This window comes from Nicotiana tabacum, chromosome 6 (genome assembly GCF_000715075.1).
Source record: "Nicotiana tabacum cultivar K326 chromosome 6, ASM71507v2, whole genome shotgun sequence".
In the NCBI taxonomy this organism is placed as follows: domain Eukaryota; kingdom Viridiplantae; phylum Streptophyta; class Magnoliopsida; order Solanales; family Solanaceae; genus Nicotiana; species Nicotiana tabacum.
The window spans coordinates 8,226,838-8,246,516 of NC_134085.1; the positions used below are offsets into that span (position 1 = coordinate 8,226,838).

Here is a 19,679-nt window from a genome sequence, read left to right on the forward strand (position 1 = left end):
CGGTTTTTCTCTAAAAAGAAATCAAATAAAGTAAGTTGGTTCTTTAAATATTGGAACCAAACTAAATCAAATAAGTCGATTTTTTACCGATTTGATCTTTGTCGGGTTTTTGGTTTTTTGGTTATTTATCGATCTTTCCTTAAATATGAGACATACACCACCAAACACATATTCCGGCGATCACATTTTTAACGTAACACTGTCAAATCAATTGATTTTTGTGAAATCTATTATTTACCAAGATATATTGATGATAAATGAATCAAATAGTAATGAATAATTTAAATACTCAATTAAAAATCGATTATTTTTAACATAAAATAAATTCTTGTACTTAACAAAAGAAAAGTATCGGTCAAACTAGAATGTAAAAGCAATCAATTAGATTATTATAATAGTAAAGAATTAGACTAAAAATACAAATGATTAATATGTACCATAAATTTTAAAAACTTTATATAAAAATATGCATAGATATAAGTACAACAACAACAACAACAACAACAATACAGTATAATTCCACTAGTGGAGTCTGGGGAGGATAGTGTGTACACAGACCTTACCCCTACCCTGGGATAGAGAGGCTGTTTCCAAATAGACCATCGGCATCCTTCCCTCCAAAAACTCCTCACCTTGCTTTTGGGGTGACTCGAACTCACAACTTCTTGGTTGGAAGTGGAGGTTGCTTATACATAGATATAAATGTAATAATAAATTTAAATAGTTGCTTCTATAGTCGGTTCGGTTCAATTTTTGTCATTTTTTTATTAAACCAAAACCAGACCAAGCTTGATCGGTTTTTAAAATTCAAAACCAAAACCGTTCAAACCTAAAATATATCATTTTTTGATCGATTTGGTTCGATTTTCGATTTTTCCGGTTTTTATGAACACCACTAAAAATAGCTATCATGTTTATTTCCATCACGTTTTCTTTACATTAAAGGTACACACATATATAACATGTTCAATCTTTGTAATTCCTATTATACACGCGCTTACCTACTATTAGAACTATACTTTCTCACATATTTTTAAATTGATTGTACCCCAATTAATAGCTTGTTTGGATGGTTGTTATATATTGTATTGTATCGTATTGTTACTTTAAATACGATATTTGTTTTGATTGTTATTTAAATTTTATTGTATCGTGTCATTAAATCCGTTGTTATGTAGCGACGAAATGTGTCACTTTATGTAACGATCAATTTGGTGTGGTCGCGTCGCTACCTTGTCTTTTTCTCTCATCTTATTCTTCATTATTATTAAATAATTTTATTTTATCATTTACCCGATTTTTTATATAATAATTTTACCCCTTATCATAATATTTTTTTAAAATAGTGCAAATTTATTCTTCATATTGCTGGTGCATGATATCATGAAACAACGGCAAACGATACAATATATCCAAACATTGTATTCATTAAACGATACAATACAATACAATAGATTATGAAACAATATGTTACTACCATCCAAACAAGTTGTCAATGAATAATTTTTTAAAAAGACTTACATAAATATTATTTAGAAAACATATTTCAGATATAAAATAAAGGTTAAGCTCTAGGAACATATTTCAGTTATAATAAAGATTAAGCTTTAGAAATTGAAAAATATTCATTATATATTGCGAACTCAATGAAAAAAGAAATTATGTCTCGTAGAGTCCTCAATCATCATTCAAATATATTCACCTTAAATTTTTGTTCCACTATTATAATTTTATCGGTATAATTTCACAAGTTATTATACTTCCTTTTTGTTTCAGGAAGAACACATCACTTTTGAAGATGTAAGAGTTTTTCTAAAATATATTGTATCAATTTTTTGAAGAAGACAAAAATAAAATTAGCTACTTTCATTAAAATTCTCAAAAATTTGTGAAATAACATAAATTGAAGAATTGACTCTTACGTCTCCTCAATTAATTTTCCTCAATGGTTACAATGTTACCTTTGTAGAGAGGCTTTAGTTACTAAAAAATAATAATTAATGATGATTCAGTTTGGATAAATTTGGTTTATACTATTTCATTCTTATTTGTTCAAGTTTGAGAATTAACTAAGTTAGCTCTTAATATTATGGGTGTGTTTGGTATGAAGGAAAATGTTTTTCATAGAAAATATTTTCACGGAAAATGAGTGGTTTTATCACTTATTTTCCCTTGTTTGGTTGGTGAATGGAAAATTTCTAGTATTTGGTTAGAGAGTAGAATTTTTTTTAGGAAAATATATTTTTATACTACTCTTCTCACCCCTCCCCCTTCCCCCAAGTCTTTAAAAATTCACATAAACCCAAGAGAACTAATGTGCTGCTTTACTTTTTTACGCAAAAATAATATTGAAATTTGTGCTCCATAACTAAAAAGAAAATACTTTTTTGTTGTTGAAAAAGAAAGTACTCTTTCTACAACATAAAATAAAGTACTCATTTTAGTGAAATAAAAGAAAATACTTTTTCTATATCATGAAAAGAAAAATACTCATTTGGCTGAAATGAAAAAAAATACCTTTGTTACATCATATAAAGAAAATATTTTTTTGTGAAATGAAAAAAATACTTTTCTACATAAAAAGAAAGTATTTTTTTGTAAAATGAAAAAAAATACTTTTTTATATCATAAAAAACACACTCATTTGTTAAAATGAAAACATAAATCTATCTACAACATGAAAAGAAAGTACTATTAATAATTTTTATTTAGGGAAGGGTGGATGGTAAGGTGGGGATGGGGTGGGGGGTGGGGGTGGGGTAGGTTTGGGTAGGTGGTGGTAGGGTGTGGGGGTAGGTTGGTGGGGGTTGATAGGGAGTAGGGTGAGCAAGGTTGAGAAGGGGTTTTGAAAAATATTTTCCTCCAATGAGTTCTTGAGGAAAATATTTAAGCCGACCATACATGGAAAAATTGAAAAATATTTTCCTTCATACCAAACACGCCTTAAATTACAACTGATTTTGCTCTATTTTCTAATTTCTTTCATCACTGGTGATCTTTTCGAGGAAATAAATTTATGGTCCCGGGATAAATTTGACCTGATAGTATAACGGAGGTTAAACGTAGACAATACCTGAAAGTAGAGGGATATATTTAGCCCATTTCCCTTTTAATTGTTTAAGTATCCCTTCTATGATATTGGGCTCGGAATCAGCGCATAAAGAAAAGGAATTTTTACCTCCTATAGGAAAGGTTAACACCTTATTTATTTTAAATAAATACCATTTAAAAAAATTATATTCTATAGATACCTTTTAAGGGTTATAGTAAAATATTTAATTTTGGTTATCTCCTTGCCCTAAGCCACTAAATACGCTATTCAGTTACACTATTTTCTTTCTCTCTCTACTTTGATGCATCCCATTCTCTTCCCCATTCCCTGAAAACACGATGCTCCATCTCAAAATTCCTCTCACCCATACTATTTTCTTTTCATTCCGATCAATTCTTGCACCGAATTGAATATCACTAAACTCATGGTACTTCTGATTGCTCAATGCTTTCAAAGTTGAAGTATAAATAACTCTCTGCTTATCCCTAAATGCCATAGCGATTGCGTACCCGACGATAGTTGTTTTCCCGACGGAGGTATGTGCCAATACAAGAACTGATTCTTTACGTCCTAAGCACGCGACGGATACTTCCTGAAATGGGTCGAGCTTGAATGGGTAGGTTTTGGCCATTTCGCCGTTATAGGAAGGGTTTGAGAGGATTCCGTGGATTGTTTGGTCGTTGGTTGAAGTGTATTGCTACGGCGGATTCGCCGGAAATTAGGGTTTGTTCTTGAACAAAGACGACGGAGTTTGGGGCTGAGCAACTTGATTTTCTGTTAATATATTTCAATGTATTTTCATGTATTTCATTGTATTCATTGTCTTTTTTTCCATTGTAATTCAATGTATGTTGTTGTATTCGATGTATTTCATTGTATTCACTGTCTTTTTTTTCATTGTATTTCAATGTATCCTACTGTATTTTATGTATTTTATTGTATTCACTATCTCGCTATATAATTCATATATTTTTTAATTAATATAATTTATGTATTCATGTGTATTATATAATTTCTCTGAAGATTGCTATGTTTTGGGGTATTTTTCGGTTGAAAATCTTTTTTATAACTGAAAATACAATTTTTGTGTGTTATAATTGAGTTTGTTGAGTTATATTAGGAGTCTATTATGTTAATTGATTCACTTTCCGTTTTAAAAACAGTGTAATCCCCTATTTCATGCCGTGAATACAGTCGAATACAATAATCTGTCCAGCTATAATCTCATATTTTACTCCATGAATACAGTCGAATACACTCAAATACAACAACAACTGATTAGCTGGACTTCCCTGATTCACGCCTATTTTTGCTACTGTATTCATGAATACAATAACTTAAATACATCAGATACATCTTATAACCATAGAAAAGGTATTTATAATGCGTAATATAGCAAATGGTATCTATAGATGACTAATTACTACTAAAAGATAGTGTTTTATGTACTTTAAAATCTCACTAATGCATTTGCTTATCAAGGGATTGAACAACTTTAACCTTTTCAATTATAGAGGGTATAAGTCTCCTAGTCTCCTACATGATTTTTAAAATTTTCGGTATTTTGGTATACCGAATTGTCAAGATCCTAATACCGAGTACCGAACCGTTATACCGAAAATTTAGTACTGAATTGAACCGAAATACCGAAAAACCTGAAACCGAAATACCGAATTAATTCGGTCCGGTTCGGAATTCGGTTTTTCGGATTTTATGCTCACCCCTATAAATAGCTTTCATGTTTATTTCCGTCACATTTTTTTTTTTTGGAATTTTTTTATTAGTCAAAAACACGTTTAATCCTAGTTAATTCCAATTACAAAAGAAAATGAATTCTATTGGATGGAACTCTCTTATTACTATGCTTTACTTGCGTATTTTTGAAAGGATTACATCGAACGCAATATTAATGAGATAATAATACCAAAATCAAAGTAACCTCTTACTAATTTTTATGGGCCAAGCAAATACTCTACATGATAATTGCTAACATTTATTAAAAAAGGTAATTTAACACATATTATTAGTTAAGTTATACTCTCCTAGTTTGTTTTAATTATCGAATTCATAATTAAATATTTATATATATTTAATATAAATATAGAATCCAAGCAAAACTAGATTTGTCTATTCAAGAGTATTTTTGGCCCTTTCCCTACAACAAAAAAAACGTTATTAGTCACAACTGTTTTTGTCGCGTCATACTTTCCAAAAGTGTGTCCATTCAAGGATATTCATAAACCAACGGTGGCCTCGTGAATACGGTCTTTCTTATTCTCGTGTTCTTCCTAGTTCAAAGTCTGTCATTCACCATTCAAGAAAGTGTTTTCTGTTATTGTTCTTCAAATGCTTCAAGAAAGAACCAAATCCATGGAGAAGATTGCTCAATTTCGTACCTCCGACACTGATTTGATAATGCAATTGTTGAAATTTGTGGCTGGAAAATGCTTACCAACTGAAGGATTGATTGACTTTGCAGATGTTTACAGCAAAGAGCCATGGCAATTAATTGGAGACAGTTCCAAGAAAACCCATTACTTCCTCACTCAATTGAAGAAGAAGAAGCCCATTGATGCCAGATTTAACAGAACTACTGGTAATGGGACTTGGACACAGCAGAATAAAGGCAAGGAAATTTTTGATGAGGATGAGAGTCTGATTATTGGGTATAAAAGAAGTTTGAGTTACAAGAATAAGAAAGACTCCTTTTTGAATGGCCGTTGGTTGATGATGGAGTATTTCTTGGCTGACTTTGTTCTTCGGGAGTTGAAATCTAAGGAAGTGATATGGTGTCCATCTCATTCAAATGAGTTGGTAGCCAATTTTGTTGACTTGGTTTGGTAGCCAACCTTGTTGAATTTGTATAATTTGGTAGTCAATTTTATTGACTTGGTTTGGTTTGGTAGCCAACCTTGTTGAAATTGTGAAAATGGTGTGTAAATTGTCAAATATTGTAGACTTTAGAGAGTGAGGTTTTGGCTATAAAAGGAGAGCTTTAACTCTCATTTCGACACACCAACAAAGAGAGAAAAAAAGAGAGCAAGGTATTCCATAAACTATAAGAAAATAGTTTGTGAAGAAAAATAGAGTGTGAGAGATATTGTAGTGAGGTGGAAAAAGCAAAAGAGTGTTTATTTCTTTTGAGGGTGTAGTAGTCTTAGGAGTATTTTTTACTCGTTACTACACAGTGTAAAATTCCTCGCTATAGTGATATCAGTTGCTCTTCTTGGCCGTGATTTTTTCCCTTATTCAGAAGGGTTTTCACGTAAAATCTTGGTGTCATTATTGCTGCATTTCTATTCTTGCTGATTTAACCATAACTTAGTGTTCTGCGTTTATCACTAATACCGTGAATACTATTTTTATGGGGTTTATTCCCAACAAGTGGTATCAGAGCCAGGTTCTATCTGAGTATGCTATGTGGTTGCAGCACAGTCTGAACTTCCACATCAGAAAAGAATTACTTTGGTCTCCTAATAAATAGTATTTGTATTTGTGATAAACGATGGAAGCCAACACTAGTAGAATGGTTACCTTGAATGGCACAAATTATGTCATTTGGAAGGGCAAAATGGAAGATTTGCTCTATGTCAAGAATTTTCATCAACCTGTCTTCGCCACTGTAAAGCCTGATAATAAATCAGATGAAGAGTGGAATCTGTTACACAGGCAGGTTTACGACTTTATTAGGCAGTGGGTTGACGATAATGTTTTGAACCATATTTCTGGGGAGACACATGCTCGGACCCTATGGGAGCACCTTGAAATTTTGTATGCTCGGAAAACTGGAAACAACAAGTTGTTTCTAATAAAGCAGATGTTGGGTTTAAAATACCACGATGGTTCCGCGATGACAGATCATCTGAATAATTTTCAGGGGATCATGAACTAGTTATCTGCTATGGGCATTAAATTTGATGAAGAAATTCAAGGCTTGTTTCTACTTGGTTCCCTACCAGATTCTTGGGAAATTCTTAGAACTTCATTATCAAATTCTGCTCCGGATGGTGTGATCTCTATGGATCTTGCCAAGAGCAGCCTTCTAAATGAAGAGATGAGAAGAAAATCTCAGGGTTCCTCCTCATCAGATGTCTTGGTGACTGACTCTAGGGAGAGAAGCAAGAATCCAGGTTCTCAAAATAGAGAACATAATAGAAGCAAATCCAGAAGCAGACTTAAAGATATTGAGTGCTATCATTGCGGGAAGAAAAGGCACACAAAGAAATTCTGCTGGATTTTGAAAAAGGAGAATAGAGACAAGGAAGAACAGAAAGAAGATGGCAATCGTGTGGCAACCGTCACTACAGAAGATCTTGTTACATTCCTTGATGCAAATCTGATAAATATTGCTTGTGATGAGTCAAGATGGGTTGTGGACAGTGGTGCCGCATCTCATGTGACATCAAGGAAGGAATTTTTCTCATCATATACTCAGGGTGACTTTGGAACTCTGAGTATGGGTAATGAGACTATATCTAGGGTGGCTGGTATTAGAACGATTTGTTTGGAAACTAGTATTGGAACTAAACTAGTTTTAAACAATGTAAAGCATGCACCTGATGTTCGTTTGCACTTGATCTCTGTTGGTGTTTTGGATGATGAGGGATATGTCAGTACCAATGGTGCTGGAAAGTGGAAGCTCACTAAGGGCTCCATGATTGTGGCTCGTGGGGAAAAGCGTCGTGGTCTATACTGGACTACGGCCTCTACCTATGTTGATATGGTGAATGCCGTTGAGAGCCATAACTCTTCAACATTATGGCATAAGAGGCTTAGCCACATTAGCGACAAAGGACTAAATGTTCTGGCCAAGAAGAAATTGTTGTCAAATTTTGAAAGTGCAAAATTAGAAAAATGTGAGCACTGCTTGGCTGGAAAACAAAAAAGAGTATCTTTCCAGTCTCATCCTCCTTCAAGAAAGATAGAGTTGCTTGAGTTGGTGCATTCAGATTTATGTGGTCCAATGAAGACAAGAACTTTGGGTGGTGCACTTTATTTTGCTACCTTTATTGATGATTGTTCAAGGAAACTTTGGGTCTACATCTTGAAGACTAAAGACCAAGTGTTGGGTGTCTTTAAGCAGTTTCAGGCTTCAGTTGAAAGAGAAACTGGAAAGAAGCTGAAGTGTATTCGTACTGATAACGGTGGTGAATATTGTGGACCGTTTGACGAATATTGCAAACAACAGGGTATCAGACACCAGAAGACTCCTCCTAAGACTCCTCAGCTTAATGGTTTAGCAAAAAGGATGAACAGGACATTGATGGAAAGAGTCAGATGTTTGCTTTCTGAAGCAAAGTTGCCGAATTCCTTTTGGGGTGAGGCTTTGTTGACCGCCGCACATGTTATTAATCTATCCCCTGCGGTTGCTTTGCAAAGTGATGTTCCAAACAAAGTTTGGTATGACAAGGATGTCTCCTATGACCACTTGAAAGTGTTTGGTTGCAAAGTTTTTGTACATGTGCCTAAAGATGAGAGGTCAAAATTAACTGCCATGACAAGGCAGTGCATCTTCATTGGTTATGGCCTTGATGAGTTTGGTTACAGGCTATATGATCCAATTGAGAAGAAGGTTGTGAGAAGCCGTGATGTTATCTTCGTGGAGGATCAAACCATTGAAGATATTAACAAAGTGGAGAAGTTAAAATCTTCAAGTTCTGAAGGTTTAGTTAATCTTGATCAAGTTCCTCATACAAATGGGGATGACACTGATGGGCTCAATGATGATGGTGATGCCCAGAACCATATTCCTGATCAACATATTGATGGTGATGGGGATAACAATGCTAATGTTGATGAGGTAGATGCTCCTACTCACGAAGCTGTGGACGAGTTAGATATTCCACTCAGGAGGTCTTCTAGACCTCGTACTCCTTCCTCCCGTTATTCACCCAATGAATATGTATTACTCACTGATGGGGGAGAACCAGAATGTTATGCGGAGGCTATAGAAGATGAGCACAAGGATCAATGGATTGAAGCCATGCAAGATGAGATGAAATCTCTGCATGAGAACCATACTTATGAGTTGGTGAAATTGCCTAAGGGCATAAGAGCTTTGAAGAACAAGTGGGTATTCAAAGTTAAAGCTGAAGAACATAGTTTGAAGCCCAGATACAAAGCTAGATTGGTTGTCAAGGGATTTGGTCAAAGGAAAGGTATTGACTTTGACGAAATATTTTCTCCTGTCGTGAAAATGTCCTCCATTCGGACAGTTCTTGGTTTGACTGCTAGTCTTGATTTGGAGATTGAGCAAATGGATGTGAAGACTGCTTTTCTTCACGGTGACTTAGAAGAGGAGATTTATATGGAACAACCTGAAGGCTTCAAGGCAAAAGGTAAAGAAAATCTTGTATGCAAACTTAAAAAGAGTCTATATGGATTGAAGCAAGCTCCCAGACAGTGGTACAAGAAGTTTGAGTCTGTTATGGGGGAGCAAGGCTACAAGAAGACTTCTTCAGATCACTGTGTGTTTGTACAAAGATTTTCTGATGACGATTTTATCATCCTCTTGCTATATGTGGATGATATGTTGATTGTGGGCAGGAATTCTTCTAAGATTGACGAGTTGAAGAAACAGTTGAATAAGTCTTTTGCAATGAAAGACTTGGGTCATGCTAAGCAGATTTTGGGCATGAGAATTACTCGTTCGAGAAACGAAAGGAAGCTTTACTTGTCACATGAGAAGTACATAGAACGTGTACTGGAGCGCTTCAATATGAAAAGTGCTAAGTTGGTTCGCACACCTCTTCCTGGTCATCTGAAGTTGAGCAAGAAGATGTGTCCAACAACAACGTAGGAAAAAGAGAGAATGTCCAAGATTCCTTATTCCTCTGCCGTTGGAAGTTTGATGTATGCAATGGTATGCACTCGACCAGATATTGCTCATGCAGTCGGTGTTGTTAGCAGATTTCTCGAAAATCCAGGAAAAGAGCATTGGGAGGCTGTAAAGTGGATACTCAGGTATCTAAGTGGAAGCTCACGTGAATGCTTATGTTTTGGAGGATCAAATCCAATTTTGAAGGGCTATACAGATTCTGATATGGTAGGTGACCTTGATAACAGAAAATCCACTACTGGATATTTGTTTACTTTTTCAGGGGGAGCTATATCATGGCAGTCGAAGTTGCAGAAGTGTGTCGCACTATCTACAACTGAAGCGGAGTATATTGCGGTTACTGAAGCTGGCAAAGAGATGATATGGCTCAAGAGATTTCTTCAAGAACTTGGATTGCGACAGATGGAGTATGTTGTCTATTGCGACAGTCAGAGTGCAATAGACCTGAGCAAAAACTCCATGTACCATGCGAGAACAAAACACATTGACGTCAGATATCATTGGATTCGTGAGCAAGTGGAGAACGAATCACTTCAAGTCAAAAAGATTCACACGAGTGAAAATCCTGCAGATATGTTGACCAAGGTGGTACCAAGAGACAAGTTCGAGCTATGCAAAGAACTTGTCGGCATGCACTCAAATTAGAAGACAGTGCTACCTCCTCTAGATGAATGAGGCTGGAGGGGGAGATTGATATGGTGTCCATCTCATTCAAATGAGTTGGTAGCCAATTTTGTTGACTTGGTTTGGTTTGGTAGCCAACCTTGTTGAATTTGTATAATTTGGTAGCCAATTTTATTGACTTGGTTTGGTTTGGTAGCCAACCTTGTTGAAATTGTGAAAAAGGTGTGTAAATTGTCAAATATTGTAGACTTTAGAGAGTGAGGTTTTGGCTATAAAAGGAGAGCTTTAACTCTCATTTCGACACACCAACAAAGAGAGAAAAAAAGAGAGCAAAGTATTCCATAAACTATAAGAAAATAGTTTGTGAAGAAAAATAGAGTGTGAGAGATATTGTAGTGAGGTGGAAAAAGCAAAACAGTGTTTATTTCTTTTGAGGGTGTAGTGGTCTTAGGAGTATTTTTTACTCGTTACTACATAGTGTAAAATTCCTCGCTATAGTGATATCAGTTGCTCTTCTTGGCCGTGGTTTTTTCCCTTATTCAGAAGGGTTTCCACGTAAAATCTTGGTGTCATTATTGTTGTATTTCTATTCTTGTTGATTTAACCATAACTTAGTGTTCTGCGTTTATCACTAATACCGTGAATACTATTTTTACGAGGTTTATTCCCAACAGGAAGCAAGAGAATTTGTAATTTGTGCGGTTAAGAAGAATCCGAGATCAGAAATTAGAGGAAATTGTGTTGCTTCTCTTGTAGAGTATAAGATGTTCATTGACCGTGTTTTACAAGATGGGGTTCATCGCCAAACGTCAACTTCAGAACAGAGTACTATGATTTTGTCTAAGAACAGTCCTGTGATGGTGGAAAGTAACTCGGCTGATGTTTTCTCTATGGGACAACTAGAATCAAAAGATGGAATGTTGGTTCTTGTTAATCAGACTGATTCTGATGAATTCTTTGGAATGGTGAACGTGGAAAATCAAGAATGCTATTATCACGAAGGTGATGAGGAGAAAGTTGATTGGGAATCTATATTGGATTTTGGGGATCATGGTTCAGTGCAGAATGACTTGCTTTACTAATTCTGGAAAATTGGAACTTGGTAGATTTTTGAAAAGGGTATTTTTTGTTCGTGAGATATGTGTGAAATCTTAGGGATTCTGACATTGACTTATTGGATATTTAGATTATGTTGGTGTTACAATAACAACCAACACATTTTTTCATCATCGATTTTGTGCAATGTAGATGATGTTGTCGTTTTCTCAAGGTCTCGGTGACTCTTAGAGTTCATTCTTATTGTTTATAATGAACAGTTCAATTATGGAAGATGCTCTTTTTTATTTTGATTTTGCTCCTTTGTTGATGTCCAGTTTCTTTGATGTATTTGACATTTTCTCTTGATGTTCAGTTTTGTGTTTTCCTGTTTATAGAATTTTGTTGTTTCACTATTTTTGGGCTGTTGGTATAGGATCACTCTTCGTATGATCTGTAATATCAAGCTGCTAAAAGTAAGACAACAGCAGCAAATGAGAGAAGTCGGATTAATTTAGTACCTTAAGACTTTGATGATGAGTCTTAAGAAGTGAAAACAGAATGCACAGACCATTGATGTTGAGCTACGCATTTTTTGGCATCTGAAAGCAATACTTCCTCCAGTTCACTATCGAATTCGACAGTTGGTCATTTTTGTATGTCTTGTTGGCTAAATGGCAAACTTATGGAATGTTTTCTCTTGTACACTTCATTTGTGCATCCTATTAGTCGCTTTGCTGGTCCCTGTATATGCTATTTCAGCTTCTTTGACTCTTCCCTGATACTCTTCTCAGCAACAATTTATAAAGCCATATTTCCTCTAGAGTAGCTTATATTAGATGGACTCTCTCTATCTTTCCCATCCCAATCCCAACCTCTACATCCTTACTTATTAGACCATTTTCTCCAACTTATTCATGTTTCTTCTGCACCAAACAACTGAAATCTGATTCCAAGGTAACATATAACAAGGATAAATTACCTCAAGTTAATCACTTTAGCAAGATAAAGGTGAACAATTATGTTGAAGCAGAGCAAAAGTCTCATTTGCCACCCTAATGCCTCCAGCTTTATTCCTACTATAGAAATTCTGAAAAAAATGCAGTGAACACAAAGCTTTTGTTGTCCGCTTCTTCTAACTGAATCATGATGGTGCTTCCCCATAGTTCCAAAAGCCCTTTTCTTCTTTTGAACTAATGTTTAACTCTGAATCAGTCTAATCATAACGCGTGTTGCTAACATGAAGTAGAATTTTGGAGTTAATAGGCGGCGCAAAAGATCCAAAGTGGGAGATATAGTTGGGAGCAAAACGGAGTGGCTTCACTGTTCAAGGTAATATGAACGCCTCAGTGTTCTTTGGCTTTTCACTTGTGCTGTATACATGGGATGTTTGTTCAATAAGCAATTTGTCCATTGATTCAATGTTTTACTTTGTATCTTTCTTTGTGTTTTCGTGGATTGTGCTAATTCTGGTCGGTGGGGTTTGTGGGCTGCTCCCACCCGTGAAAAGAACAACCTTTGGAGGAGCATTTAAAAGACATGTTATAACTATACTAGTCACTAATGCTTTAATCGTTTTATAGCTTCTCATCCAAAGGAGGTAACAACTTTTTTCTTCCTAGACTTTTCTGTTATAGAGGGGGGTTGGGGAAGGGTATTGTGAGAATCAAACACACACCTTATGCATGGATACTTTGACGAGTAACGCGTGTTAAACCTTGGTGTTATGAGGGGCTAACATCTCAATCTGTCAGTCATGGTTTCCCAATTTAACTCGAAAGTTTGTAGTTTAGAAAGGAAGATACGTCTATGCCTTTCTTTATTTTAGTATAATGTTAGCAAAGTGCAGCAGATTAGTCAAAAGTGAAAAGCACAAAAAGCTCCAAAGTCTGCTGGAGCTTTAAGCACAATTAAAGTGTGGAAAAAAAATAAAAACTGAAATGTAATGCAAAAATATGTAACTACAAACACAAATAATAATTATTTGGACAAAAGAATAGAAAACTATAATCAAGCTATATATATGATGTTGTGCCCTTAAAGACAGAGCCCACTGGTGAAGGTGCAGACGCCTAACACCTTGACGCCTACACTAAAGCGCCAATTAAGTGAGCACGACCTGGGCTTTACCGAGCTTCAGGGCTTAACCGCGCTTTAAGCTAGCCTTTAACAACACTGAAGTGCAGTAGTTGAGTTTCCTGCATATCCAGTGGCATTTCATGAATTTTTAACATGAAGAGATTGTGGTGTCCGAGGTGTCCTATGTCCTTTCTTAATCTAGGTTTTATTTGCTTTGATCTTTTAACATTTTTCTGCTTTTTTTTTCTATTAGGATTTAGCCAAGATTTCAGCATATAGGGATAGAAGCTTTCCAGGAACACAGGAAGAATTTGAAGATGCTTTGCTGAAGTCGACAACTGTTTATGTGGGGAACATGTCCTTCTACACAACAGAGGAACAAGTGTATGAGCTGTTCTCTCGTGCTGGAGAGATTAAAAAGATAGTGATGGGATTGGACAAGAATTCCAAAACTCCTTGTGGTTTCTGCTTTGTAATGTATAGCTCGAACCTTGCTTTCAATCTCCAATTTTCATTTTGTGTTGTTAACCTTCGACTGTATAATTTCTTCTCCATTTACGGTATGCCTGCTACAGCTTTAACTATTTCCCTTTAGTTCTGTTTTTGTCTACTTGTTTAGTAAGGATATTGATATTATGCATTTGGCATTTGTTCACGCCGACTGGCAAATATAAGAATCATGTTCTCTACTCCTACAAGTATCGATCAACTCTTAGTCGCTGTGTCTTAAGAATTAGATGTCACATTTTACAGTCCCGACTATTAATACAAGGAACTATTAACTTAAGAAGTATTGTAAAGATTATTAAATAGGCTTATACCACAATCGTTTGATCTGATTCTGTCAAATGTCCTTGAAGTCTAGGTAGGAAATAGCAGGGACTTACAAAATTTGAAAGCATTTCCACTTCTTTCATGGATTCAACCCTATTGCAATTATCTATCTAATTCTCACATAATGATCACTGTTAAACTTTGTTATGGATTTTTTGGTTTTAAAGAGTCCTACAACAGGAAGGGATATGCAGGAGAAAAGAAAAGAGGGAGGAGAGGAAGGGGAGTATTTTTCTGCATTTATTTGGAGAAAATGAAAGGTGCGACTGTTATTCGACATTAATCGCCTGATATGTAGTTATTTTGTTCGTAATCTTGAAGGTCCTTATTGATATTACAAAACGTTTAGTTAAATGGAGTCTCCGTTCTCCATGTTTCCTCTACTTTAACTGAAAAGGAAATCTCCCTCCTACTTGGTAGAAAAGAAAAAGAAAATTTCCCTCATATTTTTGTCTTAATCCTTCAAATCCGGGGTTGGTTTATCTTTGGCATAGTCTAACAGGTCGTAACAAAAAAAGGGAGTAGTTTGGCTGTGCCGTCTTTGATGTTATCTCTTGTTCTACTCGGTTGTCGCTCATTGGTTACCTTCTTAATGATGGAAGACAAGTTCATTAATGAGGAAAGAGAGAGTCTCTAGCCTGAAAGTCAGAGAAAGATGGAATATCTGAAGTAAATTCTATTATAAACATCAAGATGAGATTAGGTGTATATTCTGGTTTGTTACATGTATACTTTTGCGTTTATCTCCCATTCAACCCCTGCCCTGTTCAAAGGAAAAAAGCTGAAGAAGAAGTAAAATAAAAAAGGAGGCATGGGGAATATCATTTGCATTTGTAACAACTGTAAAACTTTTTTCAGCTTCTACTCTAGGGACGACACCGAAGATTCTGTCAAATATATCAGTGGGACAATTGTTGATGATCGCCCTATTTGTGTGGATTTTGATTGGGGATTTCAAGAAGGTAGATACTGGGGCCGCGGTAGGAGTGGTGGACAGGCAATCTCCTCAGTGGTCATTCTCATTGTGATTGAACTTTCGACCCCAAGACTGGTGCATCAGCATCTAGTTGTCTTTCTAGGTTCTATGCCACCATCTACAAGAACCACAAGCCGCAAGGTAGTGCATAAATAAAAGCTTTTAACCTCTTGCGATCATAAGATTCTAGAGCATTCTTTCTCAAGGACTTAGTAACCTTGATTTTCTTTAATTGTGTTTTGCTTTGAGTGACTGAACCTAGTGGTCTCAAAAGCTTCAATTTTCTACATCCTTCCCCTGTGGTTGTAGGATAATCAACTTGACGAAAGATGTAGAATTTCCATCTTGTCGCCAATGGAATGATTGCAAAGTTTTAACAAGACAATGGTTTTCTTTGTTATTTATGTTACAAGGAAATACCTCGAAGTAGATCTTCATTTATTCGTTTGTCATGAATTGTTAGAGGAATCAGAACTTCTATGATGTAGAGCAGCAGTACACTTTTTAGTGCAAGTGACCATCCTTTTGTGAAGGTGAATATTGGATCATAGATATGTTAATCAAAAATAGGAAAGATGGTTGATATTGTTTACATGGTTTTCTAATTTATACATTTGAAGAATTACGGTTTTGTTCAAAGAAAGACTTCTGATCTAACCCATGAATGTGCACAGAAATGCTATACTTTATGTTTAATCAATTAAGTAAGTTTTCATCACCTTATCTGTCGAATGGTTGAAACTCTTGCATGATAGTCCAAGCAACAGGGTTTAACAAGTCATTATTTCCTTTCTTTCTCCATTTATACTTAAGAATTTTGGATTGTCTTTTAATACCTTAACTAGTTATACGTCGAGGTGGTTATGGAAAATTGGCCCAAAAGGAATTGGAACAAAGACAGCTAGTGGATTATGGTACAGGATCATTGGCGCTTACCCACCAGTTATGCCGTCACAGTAGTCACCTCACTGTAAGTTTAAGGGATCTTAATTAACTAATGCTGTAAGCATAATGACTACATTCTGAATGTTCTGGTTGAAATGAGTTTGAGCTTCACTCCATGTTTCTTTCATGTCTTTTAGATACTGATTTTTATGCCTAACATACTCAGTACATTATTCATACTGATACCCCTATTGGATGGAGGCCTGCGTTTCATGCCTGCTGGTTGAATGGCAAATTCTGGATGTTAATGTTTTATGGTTTTGTTCCAGTTCTAAATTTTGAGCTAGCCGTATTTCTTCCCTATAATTAAACTGTTCTTTTTCTAGTTAATGTTGTGTTTCATTGAAAATCAAATTTAACAAGGAAAAACTTTGAGATTTCTTTAACAAGGAAAAAGTGAAAGGAAGAGATTGAAACAACCCCTTTAGGATTTCAAATTAAGCTTCAAATAGCTGATTCACTGGACCTTCACTGAGTTTTTCTTGCACTTCCAATAACTTCTCATCATCAAAATTTATCTGCCATGCTCAAACTTGGTTATGCCTTAGGTTTTGCAATGCGATATGTTAATAAAAAGAGTTACACCTATAGACCTTTTACTGTGTCTATGGCAATGACTGATACAATAAAAACTGCAGATGGTAGACGTGGTGGAAATCATGGTCATGGAGGTTCTTATCGGCAAGGTAGAGGTATGTTTTTCAAAGCTTTTGATTCAGTTCTAATGCTCTACAACATTGTATTTTTCTGTCTACTGTTTCAGTAGAATAGATCTAACAAACAACTCTATCTTATGAGGAAAATAGACTATCATCGCAAGCGACACAGGGAATCTCGAAGAATCTCTGATCATGAATCTAGACCGGTATTCTCTTTTATACCTAAGCTACATCTTTTATTACTTTGGTCTTTTTCACCAGCATGTTCTGTTCCATCTTTTCATATGTAGTCTGTGCTCGCCACCATTTAAATTGAAATTATATAAAATTGGACAATGAAACAAAGTTTGTATAGATATCAAAAAGAGAAAATGCATAAAGACCCCATTAAACTTGTTCGGAAAAATTATTTACACACCTTAACTTTACGGGTGTCCTAAAACCCTACTATTCTTATCTAAACTAAATTTTATACCTCCTTCAAAATACCGAGCCAATCTTGTGGTGGGTTGTGTTAACACGCGCCATGTATCAAATACCGCACTATTTCCTTTTTCTTTCCTTTTTCCACTCTTTTTTTCATTTCATCTTCTCCAACTTCCTTCATCATTATTTTCGCACTCAGCCACCATGGAAGACAGTCACAACCATAACCTCCCTTAAACCCATAAACTCTATCTCTGAAAAATCAGAACCACCTCCCCTACCACTCCACTTTAGCACCTCTAATTTAACCATTTGTCCTTCACATTAATCTCACACACACCCTGATCTAAGTGAAAACAAGAGAAAATTTCTTGTACGAAAAATGGTATTTCAAGCTCTCCAATCAAGTATTAAAATTATTCCAACTTAAATCCATGACTCAATTTCTAAATCCACATCCCAAATATTATATAGTAAAAGAAAAAATGGGAGAAAAAGAAAAATGTGTGGAGAATAGGTAATCAACAAAGAAAAAATGGATCACCACTCACCGGTAATTACCATTAACCAAATCACCAGTATAAATATCAGGATTTTTTTTACTCTAATCTTCTTCCCTATTCTTCATTTCTAAAAATCACCACCAGGGTCTTCCGTGTACAGCGATCCAGGAAAAAATTTCCGTTATCCCTCCGCTATCTCCTTCTATCTCTGTATCTTTATAAAATTAAAATATAACACTATTCTTTATCTTCTTCAAATACTATTTTAAAAAAATTCTTTTCTCGTCATTGCATGGCGGTTAATTTTCTGAACCGGAATGTGTTAGATTTGTGCGTAGGGAAGCCGACGTTAAGGCCATTACTAGCGGCAACCAACGTAGCGGAGGTAGGTGAATATGGCGGAGGAAACATAGGAGTGGGAATGGCGATAAAAGAGAAGCAAAAAATAAACCGTGATTTAGTTTCAAAAAATGGGGAGGAAGATGGTGACAATGGTTCTGTTAAAATGAAGAAAGAGCAAAAGAAACGAAAAAGAAAAGAAAGATGAATAAGAAAAGAGAAAAAAATAGTATTAAGTTTAATTAGTTAGAGTATGCAATAGGAAAGTGACACTTGGACAAATAAATTAGTTTTAAGCTGTTTTTTTTTGCCTCACGCGCTTCTACGAAATGAACTACACTTTTCATGACAGTTCATTATTCAATGGGGTATTAAATTTAGTTTAGATAAGAATAGTGGGATTTGCTTGGACATCCTTTTTTTGTAATTATGGGGGACTTCACAATTTTAGTGAAGTCTTATATCAATATACAACTATATTACCTTTTTCAAAATAAATAAAATAATAGTGGGGTGTTAGGACACCCGTAAAATTTAGGTGTATAAATGATTTTTCGTGACAAGTTTAATGGGTACTTTATGCATTTCTATAAAAGAAAGAGGTTCCCTGATTTTAGCTTGTGATTCAACGAATAAGAGTTTGAGCTTCAAATCTTTTATCTCTAATTTTTGTCCCCTCTTCGGTTTTAGTGATATTTGTTGTTGCAATATGACGTTTTCTTTTGCTGCAGGAGAAGAATCCATGTTTCCTTGAGAGTGGTGATTCTGATGAAGAGGAAGCGGCGTACTTAGTTCTGATTATTGGATCGCAATCTTCTTTATGAAATGCCATCATGGAACCAGTATAGAAGTCGCAGTACTTGGGGTTTTATTACTCAAAATCTGTAATTAGAGGCGAATCTAGGAATTGAAGGGGGTGGGTGCTACATTTCCTTTAATGTATACCTTGTTTTGACTATAATTTTTTTAGAAACACATATCCGTTTTGATTCCGTCTCCTCTGATCTTATTTAGATCAATTTAATAGGTTTTTGATTTGCAAATATGAAAATTACTTCTCTTATATCAAGAAACAAACTCTCTCTCTATTTGTCTTTACTTTATAGTCTTTATTGTTGCGGAAGCCAAATGTATATAGTGTGAATAAGTCACAACTACTATACCAAAATTATGACAGCCACCAAATAATAAATAAGACAATAAAGCAACAATAAAGGGAACACCAGAATTTACGAGGTTCGGCTAATTTTGCCTACTCCTCGGACACAAACAAAATTTTATTTCACTCCAAAATACAAGTGAAATAATACTAAAGAGAGAAGATACAAATGCCTTAAACAGATGAGAAGGCAAATGAGAGGTGTGTTTC

General features: G+C 35.3%; 1 protein-coding gene and 1 pseudogene across 1 annotated transcript; both read left to right on the forward strand.

The window, feature by feature from the left end:
* The first annotated feature begins 5,422 nt into the window (after positions 1–5,422).
* On the forward strand, positions 5,423–6,492 carry LOC142181682 (NAC domain-containing protein 83-like). Its single transcript, XM_075255083.1, has 2 exons — positions 5,423–5,841; positions 6,483–6,492. The coding sequence occupies exons 1-2, from the start codon at positions 5,423–5,425 to the stop codon at positions 6,490–6,492; spliced, it is 429 nt and encodes a 142-aa protein (XP_075111184.1).
* Positions 6,493–9,863: 3,371 nt separating this feature from the next.
* On the forward strand, positions 9,864–19,287 carry LOC107823671 (uncharacterized; annotated as a pseudogene).
* Positions 19,288–19,679: the final 392 nt, after the last annotated feature.